General features: G+C 42.2%; 4 protein-coding genes and 1 long non-coding RNA gene across 10 annotated transcripts; 1 reads left to right on the top strand and 4 right to left on the bottom strand.

Annotated features, from left to right (window-relative positions):
- Positions 1 to 8,620: 8,620 nt before the first annotated feature.
- On the bottom strand, positions 8,621 to 9,189 carry LOC116651805 (uncharacterized). The gene has a single exon (XM_070209423.1). It carries the CDS (start codon positions 8,828 to 8,830, stop codon positions 8,621 to 8,623), a length of 210 nt encoding a protein of 69 aa, XP_070065524.1. The 5' UTR covers positions 8,831 to 9,189.
- A 142-nt stretch (positions 9,190 to 9,331) lies between these two features.
- On the bottom strand, positions 9,332 to 18,534 carry tho2 (THO complex subunit 2-like protein). The gene is made up of 16 exons (XM_002059211.4): positions 18,190 to 18,534; positions 17,962 to 18,130; positions 17,658 to 17,905; positions 17,463 to 17,596; positions 17,005 to 17,405; positions 16,197 to 16,946; positions 15,751 to 16,140; positions 15,338 to 15,685; positions 14,986 to 15,270; positions 14,618 to 14,926; positions 13,494 to 14,184; positions 12,717 to 13,436; positions 12,370 to 12,413; positions 9,798 to 9,972; positions 9,697 to 9,740; positions 9,332 to 9,631 (listed from the first exon to the last, which is right to left on the bottom strand). Exons 1-16 carry the CDS (start codon positions 18,384 to 18,386, stop codon positions 9,494 to 9,496), a joined length of 5,043 nt encoding a protein of 1,680 aa, XP_002059247.1. The 5' UTR covers positions 18,387 to 18,534; the 3' UTR covers positions 9,332 to 9,493.
- A 265-nt stretch (positions 18,535 to 18,799) lies between these two features.
- On the bottom strand, positions 18,800 to 24,438 carry Ir25a (ionotropic receptor 25a). The gene is made up of 9 exons (XM_002059212.4): positions 24,315 to 24,438; positions 24,010 to 24,159; positions 23,681 to 23,956; positions 23,030 to 23,468; positions 22,041 to 22,155; positions 21,717 to 21,962; positions 20,429 to 21,021; positions 19,429 to 19,944; positions 18,800 to 19,361 (listed from the first exon to the last, which is right to left on the bottom strand). The coding sequence occupies exons 1-9, from the start codon at positions 24,421 to 24,423 to the stop codon at positions 18,971 to 18,973; spliced, it is 2,835 nt and encodes a 944-aa protein (XP_002059248.2). The 5' UTR covers positions 24,424 to 24,438; the 3' UTR covers positions 18,800 to 18,970.
- LOC26531649 (uncharacterized) lies at positions 23,820 to 24,574 on the top strand. The gene is made up of 3 exons (XR_001449722.3): positions 23,820 to 23,960; positions 24,020 to 24,101; positions 24,434 to 24,574. It is a non-coding gene; the product is annotated as an uncharacterized lncRNA (long non-coding RNA).
- A 656-nt stretch (positions 24,575 to 25,230) lies between these two features.
- tank (EI24 domain-containing protein tank) lies at positions 25,231 to 27,793 on the bottom strand. Of its 6 annotated transcripts, XR_011416780.1 has the most exons (6): positions 27,660 to 27,792; positions 27,380 to 27,557; positions 27,009 to 27,304; positions 26,119 to 26,793; positions 25,503 to 26,055; positions 25,231 to 25,435 (listed from the first exon to the last, which is right to left on the bottom strand). XR_011416780.1 is itself a non-coding variant. In XM_070209421.1 (5 exons), exons 3-5 carry the CDS (start codon positions 27,254 to 27,256, stop codon positions 25,569 to 25,571), a joined length of 1,410 nt encoding a protein of 469 aa, XP_070065522.1. In that variant the 5' UTR covers positions 27,257 to 27,304; positions 27,401 to 27,557; positions 27,660 to 27,793; the 3' UTR covers positions 25,231 to 25,568. The 6 variants fall into 6 exon arrangements, 5 of the variants coding, with proteins under 5 accessions (XP_070065522.1, XP_015024391.1, XP_032294651.1 ...); XM_070209421.1 differs by having other exon boundaries at positions 25,231 to 26,055; positions 27,401 to 27,557; positions 27,660 to 27,793; XM_015168905.3 differs by having other exon boundaries at positions 25,231 to 26,055.
- Between the last annotated feature and the right edge of the window lie 56 nt (positions 27,794 to 27,849).

Raw genomic sequence — 27,849 nt, forward strand, 5'->3', positions numbered from 1 at the left:
TTGTTTGCTAACTGTTGAGCAAATAGACATAATGAGATAATCGTTTGGTTAAACCCGACACTTTAAGAGATGATTTGGAAGAAGTTTATATACATATATATCTCTTAATCTAAAAAGATGTATATATTGATATTGGATAGCAAAAGGACGAACTTTATCGGTTTAATTCGACTCCTGCACCTCACGCCAGTAAGCGCTCAATAAAATATCGATCAAATTAAAAATTAAATAACCTATCGATATCGGTATTATTCCACATGTCTCTCCCATCGATAACTTTCGATATCGATGCAGTGCGAGAGAAAATATACACTTCTTGGATTGTATTTTAGACCCCTAAATCACCAACAAAATATAGTTAATATTCCAAATTTATAAATCGATAATATTAATCTTTCTCTCTAATCGATAAGTATCGATGTCGAGCCAGTTTTTTTGAGTATAACGCGAGAATACACAAAAACAATGACCAAAAAAGTAATCTTGAATTGATTTGTATAAAACTGGATTCAGCTAAGTCATCTATGAAAAATCGTTGATAAATCACATTTCTCCCCAATCGATAACTATCGATATCGAACCAGTGATTTTTGTGCTACTTCAACTAATTTATAAAATTGATTATGATTTATTCTTAAAAGCGTATACATTTCTTTTATCAATCCCGCAATTTCTCAACTATTCTGCATTATAATTGGCTCAATTACTTATTGACAAACCCTCACGAATTCGTCCCTGCTCACTCCAAGAACTTCTGGCCTTGACAACAAGCAAAAAAAGTGCTCAACCGAATCTTATATAAATCGAGGGGCTAAAAAAGAACAACAAAAAATAAGAAATCAGCCGAAATGTGTATCACAAATCACCGCAAAATCATTTTACGGTTTGACGACAAATGCTAAGCGACTGCCGAGCTTAGGACCGCGTCCGGGGAGCCATAGCTCTGACATGCGTCAAAAAAAAAAATATAAAAAACAAATAGAAAAAACTTTATCCCAATGCCATTGAAATTGTCCCTTTTTGGCCAGCGGGTGGCTTCGCAATTGGTTTGCTGTGAGTCTCTCGATAGGCGAGGGGCATATTTATGGCGTCAAGGGGTTTCCGTATTTGGGGCAAGGGCGTGTTGTATATAGTCAGACATAAGTAGACGTATTGATTAAAACATTAGGCGAAATCGTGCACTCGAAATTCGTACAATTCTTATCGCCAAAATACGTCATAATTTACATTTTGAAAGCAAACCCAACAATTTATGCGCCTCGATTAATTTTATGCCAGTTCTGGAATGCTTAAGCTTTTAAGAGTTTTGAGTATAAATAAAATGCTTATCTTACTTTTTATGAGTAAGAAGGCAAAACTTATCGCTTGGATTATTTTATGCCACTTCTCATCATCTCTTTAATTCTTGGAACCGAGAGAGCTTCGAGTATCGATCAATTTACGCCCACATAAAAAACCAGTTTCATGGAGAACTCTCTCGGTTTTCGGACACAATATGAGGTCATCTATTTCTGATATCAAAGACAATTTTACAACGTGATTTTATGTTTTAAACAAATGTAATTTGAATCTAATGATCGGCTTTAAAAACAATTTGGAATATTTCAAAGGAAACACATCCAACTAAAAATAATTTTGATATAGAACAAATGAAATTATTTTACTGGAATTACATGGAAGATAGCGAGCTATGAGACAACAATTCATCATAAATCAAAGGCTTGGTCGAAACCAACCTAATATAAGTATAGAAACTCTTATCGGGGAATTTTTTTGGTTTTTGGGGCTTTTGTCATTAGCTGTGATATATATTTCTTGTGTCATACTCATAGATAGTAAAGTGGTCAGCATTTTACAACGAAAATGCCGCAAGAAATATGGCTAAATGGGCATTAGGTTCAAAAATGTGCAGACTAGATAACAAAAGTGGGCTTTATAGAAATGAAAAAAAACAAATTCCATGTGTCCAGATATTTTTTGATTAATCTCTTTGGGCTCTTTTTTATGATAAAATAATATTGTTGGAATATTTCGCAAAGTTCTGTACGGAAAGAAAAACAGCTTAGTTGGGAATTACAAGCGTAAAAGTAGTTTTGGCTAAATGCAGCCACACTGCGTTAAAAAAAGAAGTGTGGCCATATTTTTATATTTGATCTTCAAGAGCGAACATCTGTGTACGTCAAGTGGAAGACTCGCACTATTAAACTGTGTTATATATAGATTGAAATTTTCAGAGACTGTGGAAATGCTTACACGATTTCAGGTTGGAATAAAAACTGTTTAAATGGTGGAAATGCTAAAAACATGCGACGGCAAAAATCAATCAAAGAGGAACATCTGTTGAAAAGATTACTTTATTTTTTAGCGTTGAGTTAAAATGAGCTTGGGCCTGGTTTTTCTTCGTGGTAATACTCTTTTTCACGCAAGTTAGCAAAATATTCTGGCACAAAGCGTGAAGCCAAAAACCGGTTTTTAATTTTTGGCAAGAAGCGAGCTCCAAACTTCGGCAGACATTAGCCAATAAAAATTATACTCTGCATTTTAACTAGCTGCGCGACTAACGAACGGGTTTTTTGAACCTCAGGTAACATACTTAATGAGCCTCAATACACGTTTAATGAGCGCCAGCATGGCGAAATTATTCTTTTAAAAAGATAAACTGCTTAGAAACAAAAAATATTATTATTCTCGTGTCGGGGATTCACCGCGCTTTGTTAAATTATTCCCGTGAGTGTTGAAAAAGGTTAAAACGTCGTATTCGTGTTGGTTTGTGTCGTAAAAACCCCTCCCGTAGACCATCTTTTCTCTAGAGTAAAACATCGCCCAAAAAGGAATCTTTTGTTGAAACAATAGAAAAACCAAACTGAGCTCAACAGCTGCCAGCCTGATATGACGAAAGACCTTGCAGCCAGAGTTGTAGGACAGTTTCGTATAGGTAGATCAGAGACCTTACAGCCAGAGATGTGCCCAAATGTGTGTAGGGGAGTTTCGTCTAGGTAGTTTCTAGGCTGGTTGGCACTTTGCGTTCGTTATCAGCGGCACAAAAACAACGACAACGACAACGGCAAGAATGTCGCAAAGAGGCAAACGCAAATGACCGGAATAATACAAAAATTTGGAATGCGAAACGGGTTCACAGCACAAAAAGTGGAACAGTGTTGCAAAATGAGAGCAAGTCAGACAAACTGAGAGAGACAGAGAGAGAGGGAGAGAGAGAGGGCGAGAGCGAGGCCAAAATAAACAGAAAGTGCAAAATTTTTGGTTGAAAATTTCATTGCAGTTGGAAAAGAAATTATGAAAAACAATTTCTAAAAATACGCACAGAGAAAACGATGGAAAAAAAGGTGCTGTACAAATGTCACTAAACGAAAATAAAAATAAAATATATATATTTTACAAGAAGCTTGTCTGTTTTTTACGCACGTTCTGACGTTGGTTTTTTTCACAGCATTTTCCGCAGCTGTTCCGTTTGCCTTTTAGCGTTGATTTTCGATTTTCGAATATGTTTCTTTATTTATTTTTTGTTTGGATCTTAAAACATTGCGCCGCGTTGTTGTGTTTATAAATAACATCAATTATGGGCACAGCATGTTTTTAAAAAATTATAAATAAATAAGAGCACCAACTAAATATTGAAAAAATTCGAATATTATCATAAAATTCAATTGCGTTTTCAGGCGTTTTCTGCGCGCAAAAATGGCGCAATTCTTGCTCAACAACAACACACACGTGCTTTGCCGCAACACAGATAACTATATGAAACACACATACGCAGACACACTATTTCATTTTCATGTATATAATGAAAACATTTTTGTTGTTTATAATATTGCAATAATAAATTATTTTCGAATTTGTTTCGTTGCGTTGAACCGAAAAAAACAAACTGCAGTCCGCGCTCTGAAGTCAAGAACTGAAACAGAACAACAAACGGCAGCGGGAAAACTCATAACACGGAGAGCCTCAAGGCATAGAAGCGAGTGTCGATAGAGAGGGGCAGAAAGAGAGCAAGAAACTTAGAGAGGGAGGTAGGGAGAGTGGCAGAGAGAGAGCGAGAGAGAGAGCGAGAGCGAGAGAGTGGTCAAAATGCCGGTTGCCGCACAGTGAAGCAAGTACACTTAAAAATCTTTAAATATTAAAATCTATAATAAATATGAATATAATATAATTTTGACAAAATAAAAATGTTAAAATTAAATTGATATAAAATTAATAATAATATACCTTAAACACAACAAACATTTATAAAATTTTTTAGTTCATGCGAATAACTTAACGCATCAATAACTTTTGAGTGAATCGTTTTCAACAATATATAATAAATAAAAGTAATAGCATTATATTTCACAGCATATTATATTATATGCTGCTGTATATTACTTTAAACAGATAGTATATTCCTTTATATAACTGTTATATTCCTTTATACAACTGTTATACAATGTGTTTAAGAATTTTAAAGTGAAGGATGAAGTATTGGAACTTATATTGAGTCTTCATTTCTCAACCCATGTTAAATGTTAAGAAAATCTACAAATATTTTAAACGGTTATTAAAAGTTATAATAAATAAAATAAAAAATAACAACAATTTTCAGCCAACGAAACCCCTACAGCTGTTAACAGCAATCTAACAGCGCGCTGTTAACAGCAATGTTAGGCTTAACAGACAACTGTTAATGATGCTCAACATTAGAAACAAAACTTACATTATTTTGTAATGAAAAACAATTTTAATAATATCTCAAAACAAACCGGAAATATCTTGAAATTATGAAAAAGAGCTTATTTTAATATAAATTTCTTGCAGTTTCTGGATCACAGCGAGCATAGGAAATGCAAGTCGCAAAGACTCTGCCGGGCATGCCACTCTTCCAGCATTTTATTTTGTTTTTTTCTTTGTCCAGCGATTTTCATTGTTAAATGAAATTAATAATTGAGTAGACAGTCAGAGACCGCAGAGGAATTGACAGAACATGCAGCTTAAATTGATTTTTGCCTAGTGTTCGCTGTGTGTTTGGGTTAAGAGCTTGCAAGGATAACAAGCCGTACGTAATTCAGTTGTAATTACAATGTACACAGTGCCTGCCAATGTATGCGTTTCCATTTTGCCTGCCATTGAAAATATCTCGCACATATGTGTACAACTTGCTGGCGAATACATTTCAATATCAGGTTCGTGGCATTTCCATATCGATCGACTGACACGAGCCGCAAAAAGGCAATGGCAAAGGCAAAAAACAGTAAAAGAAAATCAAAATAAGAGAGTGCAGAGCCAAGCTGGGCAGCTTGGAGCTTGGAGCTTGGAGCTGGGGACCAGCTGCTGGCAACTGCACAACAGATATGCAAGATATGTGCGATAGAATGTGCACAAAGTGTTTTGTGTATATACACATTATCCTTGTACTTGAACAGCATGCACTAAGTGCACATAATTGAAACCAAAGGACAAACGCCTTGTGTGCACCCAAGATGGCAATCCTGCATGGATTGCATGGCATTCACGACATTTTCACGACCATTTTCCGCCCATAAAGTGTGACTATGCGAAAACCATTTGCTGCAGCAGCTAAAGTGTGTGTGAGTGTGTGTGTGTAAGGGAGTGACTGTGAGCCAACAGCGTGTAATCAATTCATATTCAAGTAAGCGTATAAAATCAACTTGAATTAAGGACAACTTAAATTTGAAAATAATTAAATTAAGCTCAAAATGATTAAAGATAGGCAGTCACTCAGCGAAAAATTATAGAACTTTGCACTCAAATCGGGTAAAACCTAAATCGACATTCTGCCAACATTCAAATCGCAAAAAGCCTGAAAAAAATATTTGTTTCCCAAATGAATCATACTTAATTTTAAAAAAATGTGCTCGAATTAAGAAAAACGCTATCGTTGAGTTTTCGATTTGGTTGTCATGCTTAAGAATTATTTTTAACAAAAAAGTTAATCGTAGCACAATTTATTTTCTTAACGCCAAATTCGCCTTTTTATAAATTCAGCTAAAATTTTGGTGCATGGTTTCAGGTACGAGAAATTCAATGAAGCGCCACAAAAACTTCCTACCTACCTTCCCGGCTAAATTAAGTTTTAGGCTAAACATTTTCAATTAAAAAGATTGTATTCCAGTTTGCTGCCAAGCATGAAAAACAAACAACAATGGGAACCGCCCCAACATGGCTTTTATATCGGAAAAGTTTTCTGTTTGAAGAACTTGTTATGGTAACAAAAATCCAAAAAAAAAAATATATAATAATAAGTGGGAGTAGATTCGGAGAAACAAGTTGAATAGACTTAAGCATACTTAACTCAAACTTTTTGCCCCGAGATCGTAATATGACGAATAAAATTTAATAATCCACACACACCCAGCTCCCTCACAAGCACACGCACACACACACACAGAGACAGACAGACAGCCACAGACAAAGCGAGGCGTTATGTAAGCGGCTCAAGGACATTGGGCAACAAGACCAAAAGCTGGCCAGAAAATAACAGAAGTTCAAAGCGAAGGCCGCCAACCAGCAAAATAAACCAAAATAAACAAGAACCAGATAATGATGTGGAAGTAGAAGAAAAAAAGAGCAAACGAAATTTATTACACTTCTGCAATAGTCATGTTCGAAGGACGAAGAACACGCAATATTCATCCACTAAATCAGTTGGCGTTGAGAGGCAAATAAAAATCCGACTGGATGGGGCGTGACAAATAGACAATAGTTATTGCCTTAGCCATGCCAAAAAGGGAACAAAATAGATTGCTTAACTAAAGGATATCCTGCAGCAATGAAATCTCTGACTGCAACACACGTTTGATCAAACATATCAGAACCTTTTTAGCTGTTATTTAACATTACAGGGTACAAGAACAACAAAGTAAACACACACATGTTTACATAGGGCTTTACATATACACATGTACTTTCGATGTGTTAGTGTTGAGTAAAGACTAAGCACAATGTGTGTGGCCAGAGCCTGCATAATCACAAAGGCAATTCGATAATTAAAAGCGATATCGATAGGCGAAGGCTAAGCCTGACTGATCAAAGGCAACAAAGCAAACAAATGAAACACAAAATTCGCATCACTAACGTGTGTACATGTGTATGTGTGTGTGTGTGTATGCCTTGTGGCATTGTTCACATGACAAAACAAAATCATTTACCCAGCAGCAGTAGCTGCAGCAGCAACAACAAACATGGCGCCTGCAATGCTGTCAACGCACACACACATAGCAGACGCAAATGCTAGCATGCTTTCGTGCGCTGCCTGCAGCTGCGTCTGTGTGTCGCCATTGTTGTTATTATGGCTATGGCCGGGCAGTTCGCCTGGCAGCAGCGGCAACGAATGTGACGTAAAAATAAAAGAAAACGTCGGCGTTGTCGTTGTGACAACTTGTTTTTGTTTAGCGTAGGTACCGTTAGCGTGGGCGCGCGACTGACACGTGCGGCTGACATGCGCAATGGCTGCCGCCGCCTGCAAAAACAGATGTTTGCAATCTGTGGCGTGGAAGAGCACGAACCGTTTGAACGAGAGAGAGAGAGCGAGCGAAATTGTAAGAGAGCGCACAGCAAGCACGGTTGCCAACTGAAAAACAGTAATTGGTACCAAAAATTACGAAAATAGGTACAATTTTCAAGCAAACAGTATTAAAATTGAAAACATAAATATTTAATTACTCGATTTTGAGCCTTTTCTGGTTGACTTTAAAAGCTATATATATTTAAATATAGGTCCCTTAATACCGTTCCATTTGGTACCAATTCGAAAGAGTGGGTACATTTGGTACATTTTGGTACACTTGGTTGACTGAAGCTCTAATTCGATTTAAAAAATGGCCAAAAATAGCTTAATTGTGACAATAAAACGGATTCTTAGAAATGGAAATAAAAAGCAAAATCAGTTTAAAAGTTCATATATCAGAAAATCGCCAAATTTAAAATAGCTAAATTGCCAGCACGGAATGTGGCAGCTGGGAGAGCAAGCACAAAAGAACACCAGCTAGGCAGTAGCTTCCTTTGTACAGCATTGGGTAGCATGTTTTTCAGTGGACTCCAAATTGGCTCATTAGCTCTGCAAATCAGGTTCTATAGCGCAAAGATATGGCATGTAAAAGTCGGCTGTTTATTATGCAATTATTTTCATGCTTAAAATCGTTTGCGCATCGCGCGCCTGGCGCACATATCTTTTATTATGTAAGCCTTATATATGCAAATGTATGTGTGAATAAATGAATGAACAGTTAAAGAAAGCCGCACTTACCGTAACTAGCTGGTTTAATTGTGCAGCAACAGCGACCAATAAGCAGACACGCCTACGTTAAGCCATGTTAGTTAGTTTGTTTTGAAATTTTTCATAAATTATTGTAGGCAATTTTTAAGGTTCGTCTGCTTTCAAACACTTGTTTGGCTTGTTGCTTACGCCGCAAGTCGCATAATAATTGATGTAATTGAAATAACACTAACAACTTTTTAGCACACGCACACGCACACACTTAGCCCGTAAAAAGTGCTGTAAATGTATTGGTGGGTGGTCCAGGCGGCGGCGGCGGCGTCAGCGTCAGCGTCAGAGCGTAAGCGTCGACAGCGGCAGCGCCCGTCCTCCTCCTCCACCACCTTCGGCTGCTTATAGCGAACGCTTGAGCACGTTAAAGTTTTGCATTAGATTTGCCGTTTTCATATAAACAGCAAACAGTTTGATGTGATTTTTGTGAAAATTTGTGTATTTACTGAAGTAGAACTGCCGCCGGGCCATTGCCATTGCCAATTTGTTGGGACACGCACTGAAGACTAAAAATTTTCGGAGCTTCACCTTCACGTGTGGGCCACAGGACATTTGCTAGCGATATATCCTTTGCAACAAAATGTACTAAAAATTGTCATAACGGCGCTGGGCGCAATTTAGCGTTGCTTTCATTTGAAACGGCGGTAAAAAGTATCGATGCTTTAATACTATCAAATGCGGATTAAAACGAATACAATAATATTTAATACAGGCTTAAATTGATTTTCGTTGGCAACTCGAACGATTGAGTTCCAAAAACGAGACAAGTAGTGTCCAAATCAAAATATACATATTATTAAAAGCTGCTCATCGATATTTAATTTCGATATATAGCAAGACTCAAAAATATTTATCGATGCCTGTGTTTAGTGGTGGCTGTGAATGGCACAAAAATTTATCGGACGTGAAAATGATCGGTCAAAGGCGCCAAATTTCAATTAATAGCATTTTAGCAATTTAGTAACAATAAATTGAGCTTTCATTCTTTTTTTTTTTTTTAAATAGTTGAAATAGTTATTTGTTAACTTTACATTGTGTTTATTTTGTTATTTACTTTTTACGCTAGATATTAGAAAATTGTAAAATTTTCACAAATTAGTTTTCAGTTTACGTTAAAATAGTAAATAAAATTGTATTCGTTTTTTGTTTTTCTATTTTTTATTCTTAAATCAAATGCGCTTCACAATACGGGAAGAGATGCTTTCCCGCATGCGTTCAGTAGTTCATTCTCGATGAGCGTGTCGACTTCGAGATGCTGTATTGTCGATCATCACCACGCGAACTGCCTCCACCTCCACCGCCGCCGCGTTCCCTATCAAACTTGTCGTGCGAACGTTCTCGGGATGATTTGTCCTGCAGATAACAAGAGAAATGTTATCGCTGGCCATCACACACTTAGGTTAGTATTCAGCACTTACTCTATGGCGATCCCGTTCGCGCATGTCATCATCGCCGTTTTGTGCTAAAAATCGTACATTCTTGAATGTCTTGAATATAATTTTCACAGTTCTTGCCTCACCTTCACGCCGCCGCTTGTGATCACTGGTGCCGGACTCCTCGTTGCGATCCCGTTTTCGACCCAGCTTGCGATCCTTGCGCGCGTCACGCTCCTCATCGGACATCTTGTCTTTGTTGCGCTCTTTGGTTTTGAGGCCGCGCGCCTTCTTTACGCTGTCGACGAGCTCCTCCACCTTCTGTAATGACAGCATATTAATATGTATTGAAAAATCTGATCACATGATGGATGTGCGATGGATGTGTTTTTAATACAAAACTCAAAACGAAAAATTAAAAAGTATTAAGACCCAGCCCAATGGGACATTCGCCCAGTTGCTACGCTAATCCTGGCACGCCCCCAAGTTGAGTGTCCGCCCACCCGCAATACGCTGATCACTTACCCGTCTGCACACAATCAAGATCAACGATTAAAAGTACAACTAAACTGCAGTCTGCACTAGGCTGAGATGTTGTGTAGAGTCGGAACAGTGTTGGGCAACGCTGGGCGCAGCACGTCCAGTGTGAATAGTGTTCCATAATTTTTCGTGGTTTGTCTTTGACGTAGAACTTATTGGTTTAATATGAGTTTTGAACGGCTCCAGAGTCGATTACAAGAGACTGACGATTCTTTCTTCTGACGAAGGTTTACGTATAGGTCCAATTTTAGAGTAATACATGCGATTGAGGTTTATATTACAGTTTCTTCTCTGCTGACGAAAGTTATCGAATGGATCGATTGTAGATTTCGTTCCTGATTGTGGATTAAGGTTTCCTTTAAATCTTTTTCTCTTCCAAAGAAAGTTATCGAATGGATCCAGATATGTGTGATTTATCGTTTGTAGATTTCTTTTCTGATTGTGGATTAACGTCTACTTCAAAGAATCTTCTCTCCTGATGAAAGGTATTGAATGGATCAAATTTTTGATATGTACGATTTATCGATTGCTGACTAAGGTCGAATATTTTCGAACGCTTTTATTGTAGATTAGATCCAGCTTCAAGGTCGATCCGAGTCTTCAAATAGATCAAGTTTTTCTTCATTGTAGTCAGGGGTTACTCCGCATTGGATGGAAGTTTCAAGCTCCAATTTTAAATTTTGATCTCCTCTCCTCTTCTCTTTCAATGAAAGTTTTAACTGGATCCACTATTTTAAGATACACATCTGCGGCTTCTGTAGTGTAGATTAGGGCTAGTTCTAGTTCCAGTTATAACGCTGTGTTTGAAGTGTTGTTTGACATATTCCTGATCCATAATGTAAAGATCAATCATCTAATATGTTGATAGCGTCAAAGGTTTGGGGTCATTCGATATGTTTTGTATTCCCAATTTAAGGTTTATTAGTTATCGATATGTCCAATCGATAGTTCCATATTTGTAGTGTTGCAAGTCGAATGTGTAGTGAAAGGAATGCTCTCCGGAATGTGTGTTCTTCAGGGTTTTCCTCCGTAATGATCAGCTTCGTTTGATATGCAAAATAGAGTCCGACTCTAATTCGGTGGGGATTAATTTTCCATGCATTTTGTGGCGCTCGGTTCAAGTAGTTGTTATCTGGTTAGCTGCCAGTTGCTTCTTGATTTAAATTATCTGCAGCTCTGGAATTGGCCGTGAAGATATCTGCGGTTCGTCTTGGCTGTGTTGTCCTTTGCGTTTCGGGTTGAAAGTGCCCGCCGGTTGATTGCATGAGCTGGGCTAACAGATCCTTAGCTTTTAATCTTTGATTTTACTGCGAATTCACAGCACGTGGAATGTAGTCCATTTGGATCTGCACTTGGAGCATGTCCAGGTTTTTTTCTCGGCTCGTTTGGTTTCTGGTCCAATGATGATTAAAAAATGTTTTTTTTTTCTGCTTGACTCCAGCGTAGTTTTTTCTTTTTTGGTTTCCGGGTAGAGTGGTTCGCAGCGATTGCTTGGTTTTTATTCGCATCCCTTCATCGTCTTTGACATCTGCTTCTCGTCTTCCTCATCTCGTCTTTTACGTGTGCATCTCGTCTTTAACCTCAGCATCTTGACTAGCGCCTTGTTTTTGTGGTCCACTTGTGTCTTATCAATCTAACTTATCTTACACATAAACTACATCAAATATATACATCGCAACATAAAGCCTAAAACGGACTCTACAAATGATTTAGCAAAGCTGCCCTAAAATTCCAATTTTTCAACTAAAATCGTATCTGCTCTTAATATATAATTATAAAAATATATACTAATTTCTCTCTATACAGTTCAACTGTGCGCTTATATATAACTATTTTATATAGATCTTAATACTATTCAAAAAAAAAGACCCCAATTTGTACACATTTGTTGTATACTTGTTTAACTTGGACGACAGTTCCAATTGTGTCCAGAGTGGAATTTGATTTTGGTGGGTTGGTTGCGTCGCCGACTTGGTCTGACGTCTCGTCCTCTACACCAGCTGCCGGAACATGCGCCTCTAGCATGCTCTTTCACTCATTTTGTTTTGTTTGTTTTTTTTTTGTTTTTTTTTTTTTTTTTTTTTGGTTTTTTTTTGGTTTTTTTTTATGCCCTCCGTTGGTTGCGGTTCGGTCGGTCGTTGTCTTAGCGTACTATGTATGCAACCAGATGCTACTAACCTTTGAACTGCTCGACGACGATTCCAATTTACGACGTTTAGAATCTGCAAATCGAAAAGGGAATAGAATTAATTAAGTTATAGCTTCGAAAATATGTAATATATTCGAATAATCCTGTCTTGAAAAACGAATATATATTTGAACTAAATAAATGTCCTACAGCGATATAATATATAGACCCGACGACAGCCTATAAAATTAAAAGCCACTTTTTTTATATGAACGAAGTCTAATCAAGATATTAGGAGATCAAAAGGCAGAGAGACAGACGGACACGGCCATAACTCGGATGTTGATACTGATCTGAGACTGATCCCCTTTTTGTAACATAGTTAGATTGTGCTCACCTTTATCATATTCAATTGTCTCGTGACTGCGTCGATGCTGCAGCGAACCGTTGCTCTCGTTGGAGACGGAACTGAGGTCGCGATCTCGCTGGCGTCCTTCGTAGTCATCGTAGTGTCGATGATCCTGGCTGCTGCTGCCGCCGCTGCCGGTGACCAGATCGACAGTCTCGACGCCATCGTGCCGATGCTGGCTGCGCTCGTCGCTGCGTCGCGATAGCTTCTCACGTTTCTGGGCACGCAGCGCGGCCGCCGCCTCCAGCTCCTCGAGACGCTGGGAACGTTCGCGTGCGCGCTGCTGCAGCTCGGCCTCGGTGCGTTCCTTGTTGCTGTTGCTGTTCCGATTGCTGTCCCGTTGCGAGCTGCGCGTGCTGCTCATGCTGTGCCGTTCCTCGCGCTCCCGATCCCGTTCACGGCTGCGACGTTCGCTTTGGTTGCCATTGCTGCTGCTGCTCGGATTGTTGTTGTTATTGCTGCTCGGGTTGTTGTTGTTGCTGCTCGGGTTGTTGTTGCTGTTGTTGTTATTGGCACTGGACTGTAGCTCCTCCCTGGCATCCATGCTGCGATGAGATTGGGGCTCCCGCAACACTGCCGTTGCCACATCTCGTTTGCTCTCGCGTTCACTGTTGGACGGCGCCGAAACGGACTTCGAGATGGACACCACAGACACCGTGCTGCTGCCCTCCGGTTTGACGAGCTTGGCCTCGCCGCGCATCGGTTGAACTGCACGGCAGAGATTCAGATAAACAAAAAATTTATGCTTAGTTAAGAGCTACTTACCAGCCTTGGCGTCTGTCTCCTTGACGCCCGCCTTTTGCTCGTAGAACGGCGCACCGGGAGCTGCTTTCGTTGTGGGCGTGGACGTCACTGAGGCAGTCGTGGCATTCACCTTGTCGCCGGTCAGCAGCTTGACCGTGCCGGTGCCGGGCGGCGCAGGCACCGGTTCCTTAACGGGCCGCTCGGCCACCTGATGGAAGTCGCTCTCCTTGAACATGTGCGGCGACTTCAGCTTCAGCTGGCCAATATAGCTGGAGGCGATGGCAAACAGATCGGGTCGCTTGGTTTTCTCCTCCTCGCGCACCTTGTCCACCTTGCGTTCGATGATCTGCGCTAGCTTCGAAAGCACCGGATAATGGGGCAGTATGCGCATCAGTATGATAAGCGCATTGCGTATCTGCATAAAGTCCTTGGAGTCCAAACAGAACACAATCGCCTTGGTGATCTTATAATGCCATTTGTGGCACACGTGTCGGTAATTCTCGTAGCCCACGTGATCGTTTGCCTCCGAGAACTGATTGCTAACACGGAATTTGGTCACAAAGCCGGGATAATTGGCGCATTCCTTGTTGAAGACCGCCTGATCCGCATGCCAACGCATCACCGTCTCCAGCATGGCACACAAAAAGCGACCATAACGCGTCGCCTCGCCCTCCGTGCACGATGTCACCGAGTACGTAATGTCGCAGAACAGCTGTGGTGGAGGAAACGAAAGAATTATTAGGACAGATAATACATATATATGTATACTAGCGGGATATTGCCCTGCTTTTTGCCAAATTTATGCTTATAATTTAACATATTACTTATTCCGCCCGGCAGAACTTTAATATAATTTACACAGATATTTATAAATGAGTCGATTGGAAAACCTTCTCCCCAGCTGCAGTTGGACTTTCCAAATTTGCTGAAACATCTTTACCTTAACATAATTTCACGTCCAACCATGAGGGGAATGGACTTTCCCAAATATGTGAAATACGCGTTAAAGCACTCCGTGAAGATGAGTTTGGAACTTCATCTGTGAACCCCGTTTTTGCACTGGCTTATCGTGCATTTATATGACATAAATTAACCAATCAGGCAGAACAGTCTTATATATATATATATAGATAGTTGATTCGTACCCGATCGTAGCAGAGCAGTGTGGAGAAATTGGCTGTCTTTAGATTGTGTATGGTCTGCACGAACTTGGCACAGTAGAGCGCATCGAGCGCCGTGAAGGTGCAGCGCGGGAAGAGGCACAATTGCAGGAACTGTGTAATGGTATCGTTTTTCGCCGACTTGGCCGAGCGCAACAGGAACCAGCCATCCTTCTGCTCCTGCAGGCGTTGCAGTATCTTGTCCACATGCTCGTGCTGCTTTTTGCGCTCATCGTTTAGCTTCTCCATGAGCGCAATGTAACGTTCCTGTTCCTTTTTGTTTTTGGATTGGTTCTGCAAGAGGAAAGACACATTTTGAAAGGATCTTTTGGTTGCATATCAACTGATCTTACGGAATCCTTGCCCTCGGCAGCTTGCTGTGCCAGTTGCTTTAGCTTGCCAATCTCCCGCTGATAGATCTCGTTGGGCACATGCAGATCGTACATGCTCAGGCTCCAGAAAGTGACCAGAAACTGTGGGCTTATGTCCTCCCACACCTTGGAGCTGTGCAGCGGTCGCACCGACTCCACAATTGGATTCATTATCAACTGCGTGGCTTCCAGATATTTTTGTAGCTTTTGCGCCGTCGTCAGCTTCTTGGCATTGGGATCCGCCTTGCGCAGTTGATCGTATTTTTGCTGTCAAGCCAAATTAAAACCAAATTAACTCATATTACAATCTAAATTTCAAGCGAGCGACACCTACGTTAATCTGATGCGTGAACATGGGCCGTGCCAGAAAGAAGGCGACATCTGTATTAATGTGATATTCGCGCAGCATTGTGATAATCGATGGCAGGCGTTCCACATACTCATCCACCGAATAGGTGGAGCCCAGAAATGTGCCAAACTGCACCAAGGCATCCTGGCACTGATCGTACAGACTGCCCACCAGCTTCAGATGGCTGTGCGCAGCCGTTTCACGAAAGATGACGCAGTGCTTCTGCTGGGCCATCAGCAGGCAGAGTGTGACGGCGAGATCGTTGTTGGCCAATGCCTCCTTCAAACGATTCGATGACTTCTTAGTGTTCCGCACCTGACTAAAGTAGCCAGCCTGAAAATACAATGGAATGTATTCTGCAATTATGATTATTATATAGATATAGATTTAAAGCCCACCTCGCCGCGCAGCTGTTCGCCGCCGCAAAGTGCCTGTAGCTGATCGTTTGTCATCTCCTCGCAGGACTCGACGCCGGCCATTTTGTGGACGAGCTCGCGCAGCACCAGCAAATCGAGACTCTTCTGTGACTTGAGCTGATTGGCCACATACTGCAGCAGGCCGCTCATCTCGATGCTGTACTTTTTGTAGATGGTGCCACAGAAGGAGGCAAGGCTCTGCAGCCACAGCGAGAGCGAGGTGCCGTCATCTTTGAAGCGTCCGCGACCCGTCATCGTCAGCGACTCAATGATGCAATAGCCCAGACAGTCAAAGGACAAGGCAGTCAAGTACTTGAGCATGTCGCAGACGGGTCCGATTAAGTTGTCATAAATTTGAATCTGAACCAGGATCTGTAAGGCAATTATTTAGTAAGAGTTTTATTCAAACTGGCTAGATAGATGCTTACATAATCAAAGAGCAGGCCGGGCGTACAGTGGCTATATTTGCCAACCAGACGCCCCAGTGGCTTGACATTCTCCTTGCTGACGCGCTTCATCAGCGCCTTGATATCCCGCTGCGCCAGGCCGCAACGTCGTATCAGATTCGGATGCAGCTGATAGCTGTCGTTCTTCCAGCGTGCGTACATGCTGTAGCGCAAGTGATATGGAAAGAATTTGAGCACAGCCCAGATCTCCTCGGACATGGAACAATTGCTGTCCAGATAAAGCAGCGAGGGCAATATGCTCGCGTCCAGGCAGCTGATGATATCGTAATAATGCTGTTCCAGCTCCGTATTTGGCGGCGGTCCGTTTAGATTGTCCACGCCCATGTCCAGTAATATTTTGCCCATAATGCGGACCAGTTTGTACATCAAAACGGTATCGCAGTGCATCGCCGGACCCAGCACATTGGCCATGGGCCATGTGTATTTGCGCAAATCGGCAAACTCCTGCGCCTGCAGCTTGGCAACCAGCGCGGCATCCTCGTACAGCCGATTGCGGCTGGGCTTGCGGCCAGCGGGTGCCTTGAAGCATTTCTTGTAGTAGATCTGCTCGACCGACAGATGCACCAGCTCCACAATGCCGCGTGCAATGGGCTCCTGCACGACAACCGACTGATCCGGCAGCTTTTGTATAATTTTGAGCGCGTTCTCCCAGTCGCCAACCTTGAGCAGAGCCTCGCACAGACCAAACTTTTGATTGGCATTGTATTTCTCCTGTGGAATGCAAAGAGAATAAGTTAACGGAAAGATTTGGATTTGATTCAAAGCGTACCTCATCGAATTTCTTGGTAGATGGTGGTGCTGGTGGTTCTTTGTCCTCTTCTTTCTTGTTGGTGGAAATCACATGGAGCTTACGCACCATTTCTCGCGCCTCGGCCAGCTCCTCCTCCCAGTTGGCACGTATGCTGCCATCATTCGGCGTTAGCCAGACATAAACATCATTCAGCTCGATGACGCCGTGCTTCAGCAGCAAGGCGCACACATGGTACAGGGAGCGCGGTGTGCGCGTTGCCCTAAAGTGGCAGAATTTATAGCCGAGCACTTCGCAAATGATGGCGCCGGTGGGCATATAGCTGCGCAGCAAGGGTATAAAAAGCTTCCAGCGATCGGGACGCGTCTCAAACGATTCAATGATAATATCCAGCACGCGATTAGGATCCAGATTAAAACAGCCTGCAGGCCAAGACAAGGTCAACGATCATTTAGAAGGCTGCAACTCATGGCACTCACCTATCAGGGATTTAATTATGTCCATTATGGCATCAGGGGTTGTGTGCTCCTCAAAGTCCTGATTCAGTTCTGTGATGAGCTTGGCAAAACCCTCGCTCTCCTCGCGAAACAGGTTGAAGCGGCGCTGCTTATAGCTGCAAAAGGAAATGAAAATTAAAGGTTTACTTTATCTGAACTTTGATGATGCGCACTTACTAGAGCTTAGTCTTGACTTTGATGAACTTCGTATAGAAACTTTTGTTCTTAACAATACCCACTTCCTGTAAGGTATCAATTTCCAGGCGCTCCTTGAGCAAGCTCTCCGGCAGCACCTTGTCCAGATCCTTGACAATTTGCACAAAACCATGGCGCTCCTCCTGCAGACCTTCGGTCATCAAGGACGTTTCGCTGTCCAGTATGTTTACCACATCCAGTATCAGACTGGGAAACTCCTTGTGCAGCGCCTAAATGTGACAGATTCGAGTAAAGTTGATTCTGATGCCCGCCTCGTTAAACTTACCACAACATCTGTGAGCACGTGCAGCACGACATCCTTCTTGAGCTTGTAGCGCAATGCCTGCCAGAGCAGCTCGTAAATGGCATTCGAGATGCCGTGCTTGAATGTGCCATGCTGGTCGAACACCGGACTCTCCGGACTATCCTGCAGCTGTTGCTTCAGGTATTTAATGCTGGCATGAAAAATTATCATCAACAAATTATTAGCACACAGACATTAGAGTTCGCTTACAATTCGCTGCGGCCGGATTTGTCGAAATGTTTAAAGATGTCCACATTAAGTAGCGTATCGCCCCCGCCGTTGGCATCTGTCGGGGCCGCCGGATCGGACGCAGCTGCCGCTGTTGTTGCTGTTGCCGTCGCCGCTGCATCGTTTTCTTGCGTACCTGTCACGCTGTGACTCTTCGCAAGTTTCTTCAAACGACGCATGCAAATTGTTTATGGTTAACACGCGGGCAACACGTTCTTTATTTGCTTTATTTATGAATTTCAATGTTGTTTATTGAAAAATTTGACAAATTTTCACACTTTTCTCCGCTTTTTTAAGTGTGAGAGATGTGTATGGAAAATGAGCTTATCGATTACTTAGTATCGAACCAGGGCTGCAGTGCAAATGTATTAGCTGCTGCACATCGAATGTTAGAGGTATGCTAGTGTGCTGTTAAGCAAAAACCTGTTACGAAACTTAACAGCAACTGTTAAATGTTTACAATTCTGCTCTGTAAATTTATGTGGCCTCGCATTGATTGCACATTATTGTGAATAATTTAAAAATGTTAAGATTACCTAACCTCAAAATAGATATTTGAGTGATTTTTGGCACAACTGTACCCAGGCATATCATGTAATAGCTTTTACGACACATGAATTTATTAAAAATTGACACTAATTGATTGCATGTGCATAGATATGTGAAAAATAATTTCATTTTTACTTAAAGCTATAGACGTAGACGATTTCTCAATGAATTGGTATTTGTTTTTTTTTTGTTTTTTGTTTTGTTTACGGGTCCTCTAAAAACGCGGCTTGAACGTAGCCGGAAACTGATTGAAGCGTGGCCGCAGAGCGGCATTCGATTTCTCGAACTTTTCGCCCGAGTGACCCAAGATGACGCCATCGTTGGCCTTGCCGCCATCTTTCGGATTGGGTTGGGTGGCATTGGCCTCGGCCACATCGATAATGCGCGGATTCTTGCGATATCTGTACCACCAGTACTCAAAGACGAGCGTAATGCAGGCCATGCCGATGCCCACAAAGATGACAATAAAGACGCCACCAATATTCTGTATGGATATGCCGTCCGATTGATCCTCCGGCTTCTCGCAATTGGCCTGCGCCTCATCGTTCTTCCACCACTTCTCCTTCAGCTTCTCCAGCTGGCGCTTGTTCAGCAGCGTTAAAATGCTGCAAGTGAGTTAAATGGAGAAATAAGTTCCATTTTTCTTTTTATTAGTAATCCGGCCGAGCTTACGCATTATTGAATTGATCCTTCAGATGTGAGCCCTGCTGCACGGCAATGGCGTAGGGTTTGCGGGAGAACTCCTCCCCGACCACCTGCAGATCACAATTGGTCAGCTGCAGGTAGCGTATGTCCGTGGCATCGCCCAGAAATGCGAAGCCCGTTGCCGTCGAGGAGTTGCGCACTCGCGTCACTGCATCGTCGAGCGTGGCCGGCAGACCTGCCTCCTGCATGGCCTGCCACATTTTGGTATATTTATCGCTCACCGGATAGTCCCAGACGGCCAGCTTGGAGCGCTCCAGCGGCGTCAGCGAGTCGTTCAGTGACAAATCCTTCCAGATTTCATAGAACATTTGCTCGATGTTGGCCATGCGCTCGAAATAGGTCATCGCCGCGGAGCCATTCAAGGGTGCATAAAGAATCTTGTACTGCTTGGCCAGATCGTCCAGGGACTCCACGGGCGTGTCCAAACGCGACACAGTCAAGAAGGCAGCCAAGTTGGCCGTGTAGGAGGCAATTATGATGAAGCTGGAGAGGCATTAGAAATTTTACATTAATTTATTATTTAATTATAATATTGAAATGCATCATTTTTTGAAAACTCATAAAAGCAATTTAAATTTGAATCTAACAGCTTGTGAGCCTCTGTTAAATAGCATAAAATTTGAATGTTAAAGCTTTATCCCATTATTTTCTTATAAATTCATCTCATAAAAATTATTGCATTTGAATACAACATCTGTTAAATAACATAAAATATGAATGTTAACGTTTATCCTACTATGTTCTTATAAATTCATCTCATAAACACAATTGTATTTGATTCTAACAGCTTATGAGCCTCTGTATTAAAGCCTCTGTTAAATAACATTTAATTTGAATGTTAACGTTTTCAAACCCACCATCTCATATTATTATAAGTCTAAGATGGTTTTAGCCCAACCTAACCTCGATTAAATAATACATATCGCAAATTTTACTGCACATTTGTGTTAATTCTGATCACACCTACCCGAAAAGCCACCACGTGGCCGCCACAAGACGACCGGATAGATTTTTGGGTGCCTCGCCGCCGCCTTGGGGCGTCAGGGATGTCATGCAGAACCAGAGGCATTCCTTCAGGTTGAATTCGCGCTTCTCCTCGTCGTCCTTGTACTTGTCGCGATTGTTCTGATAGCTGTACGGACTCCAGCGATCGAAGACCCACATCAGAAAGCTGGTAAAGAAATAGGCAGCCAATATGCACAGCCAGACATTCGTCTCCAGCACGGTGAGAAACTTGAACAGCGAGCTGGGCGAACTGGGACGCTGCATCATAATCGTAATGCCCACCAGATCGTAGTAGGGCACCGTGAAATCAATCACAATTTCCCTTTCGGCCATCACCGACATGCTGCCCAGCCCAATGTCCGCCTGTTTGTCAATCAATTTCTTCACAATGCCATTCCAATCGCCCTTCTCATCCATGTTGCCGAACTTGCCATCCTCCACCTCCTGTATCTCATAGTCGAAGTGCACAATGGCAGCAATCTCGTTGATTAGATCTATGCAATAGCCTTTATAGCCCTTGGGCGCCGTCTCGTCGCGCATTATAAAGGGCGCTTGCTGGGAAGGGTATAAAAAGAAATAAACAAAGAGTCAAACTTCGTGAAAATCGGATGAGATTTGATCAAGTATAGGATATTTTGGGGTACCATTTGTACATGAATTTCGACCAAAAATTATGTTGTCAGCTTTTGATGCCAAGTTGATTAAGAGGCAAAACCATGAACAAAAAGCCAAACCTTATGAAAATCGGATGAGATTTGACTGAGTTATGGGGGTGGGAAATTTTATCGCCAATTTTCACCCACAGAGATGGATATCCCGAAAAGTGCGAAATACGTCTAAGATATAATGTACAATAGATCTTGGCAAATGAGGCAAAATATTTCTTAAACCCCATCTTTGATTGAAAAGTGCACCTCATAACTCTGAAGGTATGGGCTGTGTGTGGCCCATCAGTCAGTCAATCAATCAATTCATCAGTTAGTCAGTAAATCAATCATCCAATCAGTCAGCCAATCAATCAGTCAATTAATCAATCAGTCATTCAATCAATCAGTCAGTCAGCCAATCAGTCAACTGTATTTATATACTTCATTTCTCAACTCTGTGTCTGGCCCATCAGTTAGTCGATTAATCAATCAATCAATCAGTCAGTCAATAGGTCAATTGTAGTTGTATAAATCTCAACTCTGGTCTGTGCGTGGCCCATCAGTCAGTCAATCGTTCAGTCAATCAATCATTGATTTACTTACCACCACCGTGTATATGCGATAGACCGTGTCTGCGGTCAGATTCTTCATTTGCTCCTCATCCTTGACAACCAGCGGCGAGTCGAGGCCAGCCGTCCAGGTGCCAATCGATTTGCTGTTCACCGAGCTGCCGCCGCGTATCTGGAGCACATTGATGTCCATTTCGAATTTCATATAGCTGAAGCCGTTGAAGGGCTTGCGCGGTTGCGTGACCAGCTCGAAAGTGCCGTAGGATGTTGGTTCGCTAACCTTTGAACGCACCAAAAATGTTGTAAACAATAATTAGCGATAATTGGGGAACTACCCCTCATTTAAGTGTAAACACACCTGTGTAAAATATTGCCTAAGATCAATATTGCGTTCAGGTGTGTTGCCGCCCTGAAAGTCATCACACCGCAGATACTCCATGTCCTTCGGCCAGGCGCCCGATTGCAGCATTTCTCTGCCAGAAAAAAACAAGAAATTAGTTTCGACCACAAAATAGACAACAAAAACTTTTGCTTTAATTATCTACCAATAATATGGAGGCTCAATTAAAAGTAGAAAAGACCAAAATAGCATTCAAGTGGGCTCAATTTTGTTTACTTGCCTGCCAGAGCTAACAATACCTTTAACATGTTGTCAAAACCAATTTGTCATGGGGATTACCTAACGGATAAATAAATTACAAGGTACTTATAATAAGGGACATTTGCTTGAAGTCGAATTTACAAAAAATATATATATATATTAATTTTGGCTCAGTTTTTTTGTATATCCAGGACAGCTTATGGACATTTGATGGGGGCGAAAGTGGGCGTGACGAGAATATTTGGAGCTTTTACTTTAGAGGAAATCAGCTACAAAAGTCCTATAAATGGAATTTCCTAACAAATTTCCCTAAAATATCCCCAAGCTCAGATTTTAAAATTGGGCGTTACGAGAATATTTGTCTGCAACAATCCTATAGGAGAATAAAATTTCCAATAAAATATCCCATCAAATATCCCCAAGCCCAAATTATAAAAGTGAGCGTGTCGGGAATATTTGCAGATTGGACTCTAGAGGAAATCAGCTGCAACAATCCTATAGGAGAATTGAATTTCCCATAAAATATCCCAAAAATATTCCCAAGCTCAGATTATAAAAGTTGGCGTGTCAGGAATATTTGCATCTTGAACTCTAGAGGAAATCATCTGCAACAATCCTAAAGGAGTATGGAACTTCCCATAAAATATCCCCAAGCTCAAGTTATAGGCAATTTGTTCCATTTAGTTCCGCCCCCCCCCCCCCCCCCACCCACCCCTCCCCTGACTATTTTATCCCATAAAACTTACTTGATAGCCAGAAAGCTGCGCAGCGCCAGATCAAAGTAGAAGGCCGAGGCCAGCTGCGGTTCCTCATTCAAATTAAATGTGGTGCGCAGCAGACCCAGGCGATCGCGATATTGCGTATACGCCATGGGCTTCAGGAACATAATGGTCGCATTGTCCCTTTGGCTGCTGACCTCGCCCTCGCTCTGCGTAATCGCATGCCAGGCGAAATTGCGCTCAAAATAGGCGGGCTTCACAGACTCGAGCACCATGCGTATGGACTGTAAATTGCCCAGCACAAAGAAATTGTTGATGTCCAGATTGCGCAGCTTCTCGATCTGTTCCTCGCGCTCCCGTTTACCATCCTTGGCAATGGCCGTGATCACGTGACGCGTCTGAATGTTCTGCAGCAAGGATTTGTATTTGTGGTCCATGACAAAAGTGTCATCGTAAAGTATGGCAGCTGGCGGGTGAAAATAGTGGGAAATCAGATATCGTATATCGACAAGAGAGAAGGACTCTAAGCTATCGATAACTTTTGACATATGAATATCGATAATTAATTTAAGCGAGCATACGGATCGCACAAATTGCAAATTTGACACAATTTTAAAACATATACATATATATGTCAAAGGAATAAAGGGTATTGGCCAGTCGAGCATGCTCACTTACCATTGGTGATGTTCAGCCGCTTGACAATGCTGCGCACTGCCTCGGGTATAATGTCAGCTGGCGGCATTACTTGCAGCAGATACTTTTGCTTCGCCTCGTCCAAGTCGCGCCATTGCCGCAGATCGCCCTCCTGGCCATAGGAGGCGCTGATCGTGGGCAATCCCAAAGCCTGAGTGAAGCTCTTGACCGTTTCCGAGGCGATGCCCGCCTTGGTGGTGTCCAGCACAAGATGCGGCATTTGCTTCTTCTCAATGCTGGCCACATACTTGTTGCAGACTGAGTAAGAGATCGGATTATATAGCTATATATGTTCAATTAATAAAACTTACTTGCTTCCAGCAATATTTTGGCATCCGTTTTGTTAGCCTCGATGGACTCGATTTGCACCGATAAGCCGTAGCTGGGATTCTTCTTCAGATAGGTGAGGACCACCTCGATGGCCTTGGTCGCTGGCTCATTGTCCACCTCGTTGATAAAAACTGCGAAGGAGGACACACACGCGACATTAGTTCGACTATTTACACAGGGCACAAACCCCGCCCGAGTCAGCCCAGCTTTTACATTCAGCTTAATTAGTTTACCCAAGAGCCGAGTGCTATCTATTCCGTTGCCATCTATCGATTGGGGCACTTACACACATTGATATTCTGGCTCGTCTGCGCTGCAATTTCCACATGGAGTGCACTTTGCAGCAATGTCCACAACAACCATAAATATTTCAAAGTCTTAAAACGTTTCTCCATTATATTCCAGGCAACCCAAAGCTGACCGCACCGCACGAACCACCATCGGGAACTGACACTCGCCGCGGCGTGGTGCTGCTTTGTGTAGACATGTGTGTATCCTTGGTGATAATCAATTGTCTGCCTGCCCTCACCTGACCGCCTAATCTATTGTTCGTGGCGCTAATTGGGTCAGGCTTTGGATGATTGTCACAATGCTTCCTCCGAGCGCCAAATATGAGTCCGTGACTTTCGCTTTTATCATGATAAGATCTATTTCATTTCGTGATAAATTAGTATCATGAATTTGCGAACATGTCATATATTATTTAAGTTAACAATGTTTTGTCTTAAATGAACTTTGAACTTCAAAAGCTTCATAATAATTATTGATAGAAATTAGGAAATTTAAAATATTTGTTAGCTTTCAATAACTTATATGAATAAGGACTTTCGAACTTTGTGCAGCTTTATAATCAAATTGTTAGCAAACTATTTTTAAGTAGAGACAACAAGAAAGCTCTTAAATTATTAAATTTAAGATAAATCAAGTCCCAACTCAAAATGTGGAAAACAACTGCTTAAACCTTCGATAATTTGTTTGTCCCTTGTAAAGGTTTCAGACTTTTAGAAAATTGTGATATTTTAAGTTGAGACTCTATAATATCAGATAAAGGCATTTACTTTATAACTAGTTATAATTATTTTCTTTAATGTTTATTTTAGCTAATGAAAAATAAACCAATTAATCATTTTGTTCATCGTACATAAAGAAAAGCTAATAAAAATAAAGAAAGCCAGTTTGTTTTCATATAAAACTTGCAGCACTCGACGAAATTACAAAAAATTTTTATTACATATTTATGAAACTTTTGAATACCCAATCAGAGAGAGAATATGGTAACCAAATAAAATCTTGGGCAGCAGATTGGGCGTGTGTTTATCTTAGATACAAACAATAGATAAAGTTAGCTACCAGTTGTGCACTGCGCTGTCGACTACCGACTAGCGTGCATTGTCATTATGCGTAGACCTAAATTTAAATTTAACATACACAGTTCGATCGCAGTACTTGAATATATATAGGTATATATACATACATACTAATGCCTATGCCTTATGATAGTAGTCAAGTATATGTGTGTGTGTGCGTGTGCACAAAAATCTCACAAGTTCCAGTCATCTGGGCCCGACTCCTCGTGCACCACGACGGGCGTGCGCGGCGCACCAGGCACAGGTGTGGGCACCAGGGGCACATTGCTGTGCAGGCCACCAGCGCCGCCTCCAAAGAACGGCGGCGGCCTAAAGCTGCTCGGTGTTGCCGCATTGGAGCTGTGCGTGGACGAGGCCGAGGAGTCGCGCACACGCGTCGCATCAAACGCCGGCGGCTGGGCGTAGCGATGATGCGGCTGACCCGACTGCGGTGTCCGGGAACGCGAGTGTTCGCGCATCGCCTCGTGCTGTCGCTGCTGCTGCAGCATATATTGCTGTTTCTTCTGCTTGAGCAGCAGCTCCTCGCGCTGCAGCTGACGCTGTTTCTCGGCCAGCTTGCGCTGCTGGGCCAAAAGGCGATTCGTTTTGCTCCACGGATTGCCGCCAAAGCATAAATTAGATATGAATACCACCGGCGAGAAAAGACGCAGCGAAAAGTTACTATAACAGAAGAGTAAAAGACATGCTTAAACATCTTTTTTGTTGTAGATTGTAGCTACTTACGTGGTGTCCACAATGGGCTTCGCCTCGTTGCCGCTGAGTATGAAGAGCGGAAAGAATATGGAGAAGATGCAGCTGCTGACAATCACAGAGCTGGACATATTCGTGAGCACCGTCAGCGGTATGCCAAAGCCAAGGAAATATGGCCAATTCTTTTCAATGTAGGTCAGACGTCGATGCAGCTCCCAGCCCATGTTGAACCATTTGTACTCGAAGGAATACAGCGAATAGAGCAGGCACAAATGAAGAAAGCACAGCGAGGAGCCAACATATTTGACTGGCACCAGATTGACCAACATGCTCTGCACCAGAAACAGTATTTGCACGACCATGCTGAAGAGGAAGTCGGCAACCAGTTTACTGATACCGGGTATCAACTGGGGCCGACCCTTGCGCACACGATACGCCGCATTCGCGATGTCCGCGAACCACAGCGAGCTGACAATCTTGGAGAGCATGAATATGGGCAGCACCCACATCATGCCAAAGATCAGCGACAAAATGGGATGCAGCCAGCTCCAGACAAAGGGCAACGTATCGGACTGCGCGCCATAGAAGATGGTCAAACAGAATTTCAGTGTGGGCAGCAGCACGTTCTCGAACAGCACGATGCTGAGCCAGGTGAAGCCGCCATTTAGCAGACAGCATTTAAATAATTTCTTGGCGATTTTCTTCTCGCTGCAAATGCGTAATAAATACAATTAGTCATGCGCTCTTATTAGGGGTACTCAAGAAACTGTTTTTAGTGAGGATTCGCTCAAAATTGGCGCGCTAAACAGCTGTTGTCCGATAATTTGTTATCGATAACTTTTTATCTTTGTTATGACAGCATAAGCAGTTGCCAGAGTACCCCAATTTTGTTTTTTTTTTTTTAACAACATTTGCATACTTACGCCTGTGGCTGTGGCTCCTCCACGGGCTTCTTTTTGAATATCTTCTCCAGCGTACGCTCATCGGTATTGGCCTCCGCACGCTTGGCATACTCCTCGCGTATCATTGCCGCCGCCGAGCTGGGCACTGGCGAGGGCGAACGTTGCGCCTGCCTATATTGCTCCCTGTCCATTCTGCGCAGCTGGCGCATTGTCTCCAATTCTGCATTCTGTCTGGCCACCTCGTTGTCAATGTGAAGCACCAGGGTCATGCCGCGTATGCTGTCCCATAGTCCATACAAAATGCCCAGCGCGATGTTCTGCAGCGCATACACACATGCACAAATAGATGAAAAAAAACACGTTTAAATTTACAACGCACATTAGCTACGCACCTTTATTGCAGCCATCTCCACCTCCACCTGTCTGTTGTCTGTTGGATGTTACGGTAGTTTTAGCCAACACTTAATGCAATTGTTACGACTGTTGTGGGCATTACAAAAATAGATGCGTGTTTGTATTTACGGTTCTTGCAGTGTTGTTTGAAACGTTTTGTTTCCCTATGAATTTGCGCTGTTGCGATGACATTGTTTCATAGTAACACAAATTTATAGTTTACACGATGAACAGCACATCATTACGAGTAACAGTAAAAGTTATATTTGATAAACCTACTTGTTGCGTGTCAGCCAGAGTTTATTCTTTTGTGTGATTAACCACATTTGAACCTTGTTCCACCGAAATAATTTCTAAAATTGTTGTTTGTTTGTACTTTGTCATGTACTTGCTTTGGACTGAGTAACTACATATGTTACTTATCGATATATATCGAACATGGTATCGATATGTTTAGCGAACTACTCGC

The sequence above is a fragment of the Drosophila virilis genome, chromosome 4 (assembly GCF_030788295.1).
Source record: "Drosophila virilis strain 15010-1051.87 chromosome 4, Dvir_AGI_RSII-ME, whole genome shotgun sequence".
Classification (NCBI taxonomy): Eukaryota; Metazoa; Arthropoda; class Insecta; order Diptera; family Drosophilidae; genus Drosophila; species Drosophila virilis.

Excerpts from the sequence above, each read along its gene's own strand:
- tank (XM_015168905.3), bottom strand. Across the intron at positions 26,794-27,008 it reads GAGGAGCCACAGCCACAGGC|CGAGAAGAAAATCGCCAAGA; the intron begins GTAAGTATGCAA and ends ACGCATTTGCAG. Across the intron at positions 26,056-26,118 it reads AAGCCCATTGTGGACACCAC|TAACTTTTCGCTGCGTCTTT; the intron begins GTAAGTAGCTAC and ends CTTCTGTTATAG.
- LOC116651805 (XM_070209423.1), bottom strand. The coding sequence starts at position 8,830 with ATGTCCTGTGGCCCACACGTGAAGGTGAAGCTCCGAAAATTTTTAGTC.
- Ir25a (XM_002059212.4), bottom strand. The coding sequence starts at position 24,423 with ATGGAGAAACGTTTTAAGACTTTGAAATATTTATGGTTGTTGTGGACA. Across the intron at positions 23,957-24,009 it reads CAAAATATTGCTGGAAGCAA|TCTGCAACAAGTATGTGGCC; the intron begins GTAAGTTTTATT and ends TCTCTTACTCAG. Across the intron at positions 23,469-23,680 it reads GCGGCTGAACATCACCAATG|CTGCCATACTTTACGATGAC; the intron begins GTAAGTGAGCAT and ends TTCACCCGCCAG.
- tho2 (XM_002059211.4), bottom strand. The coding sequence starts at position 18,386 with ATGCGTCGTTTGAAGAAACTTGCGAAGAGTCACAGCGTGACAGGTACG. Across the intron at positions 16,947-17,004 it reads CTACCAAGAAATTCGATGAG|GAGAAATACAATGCCAATCA; the intron begins GTACGCTTTGAA and ends TGCATTCCACAG. Across the intron at positions 14,185-14,617 it reads CACTGCTCTGCTACGATCGG|CTGTTCTGCGACATTACGTA; the intron begins GTACGAATCAAC and ends CCTCCACCACAG.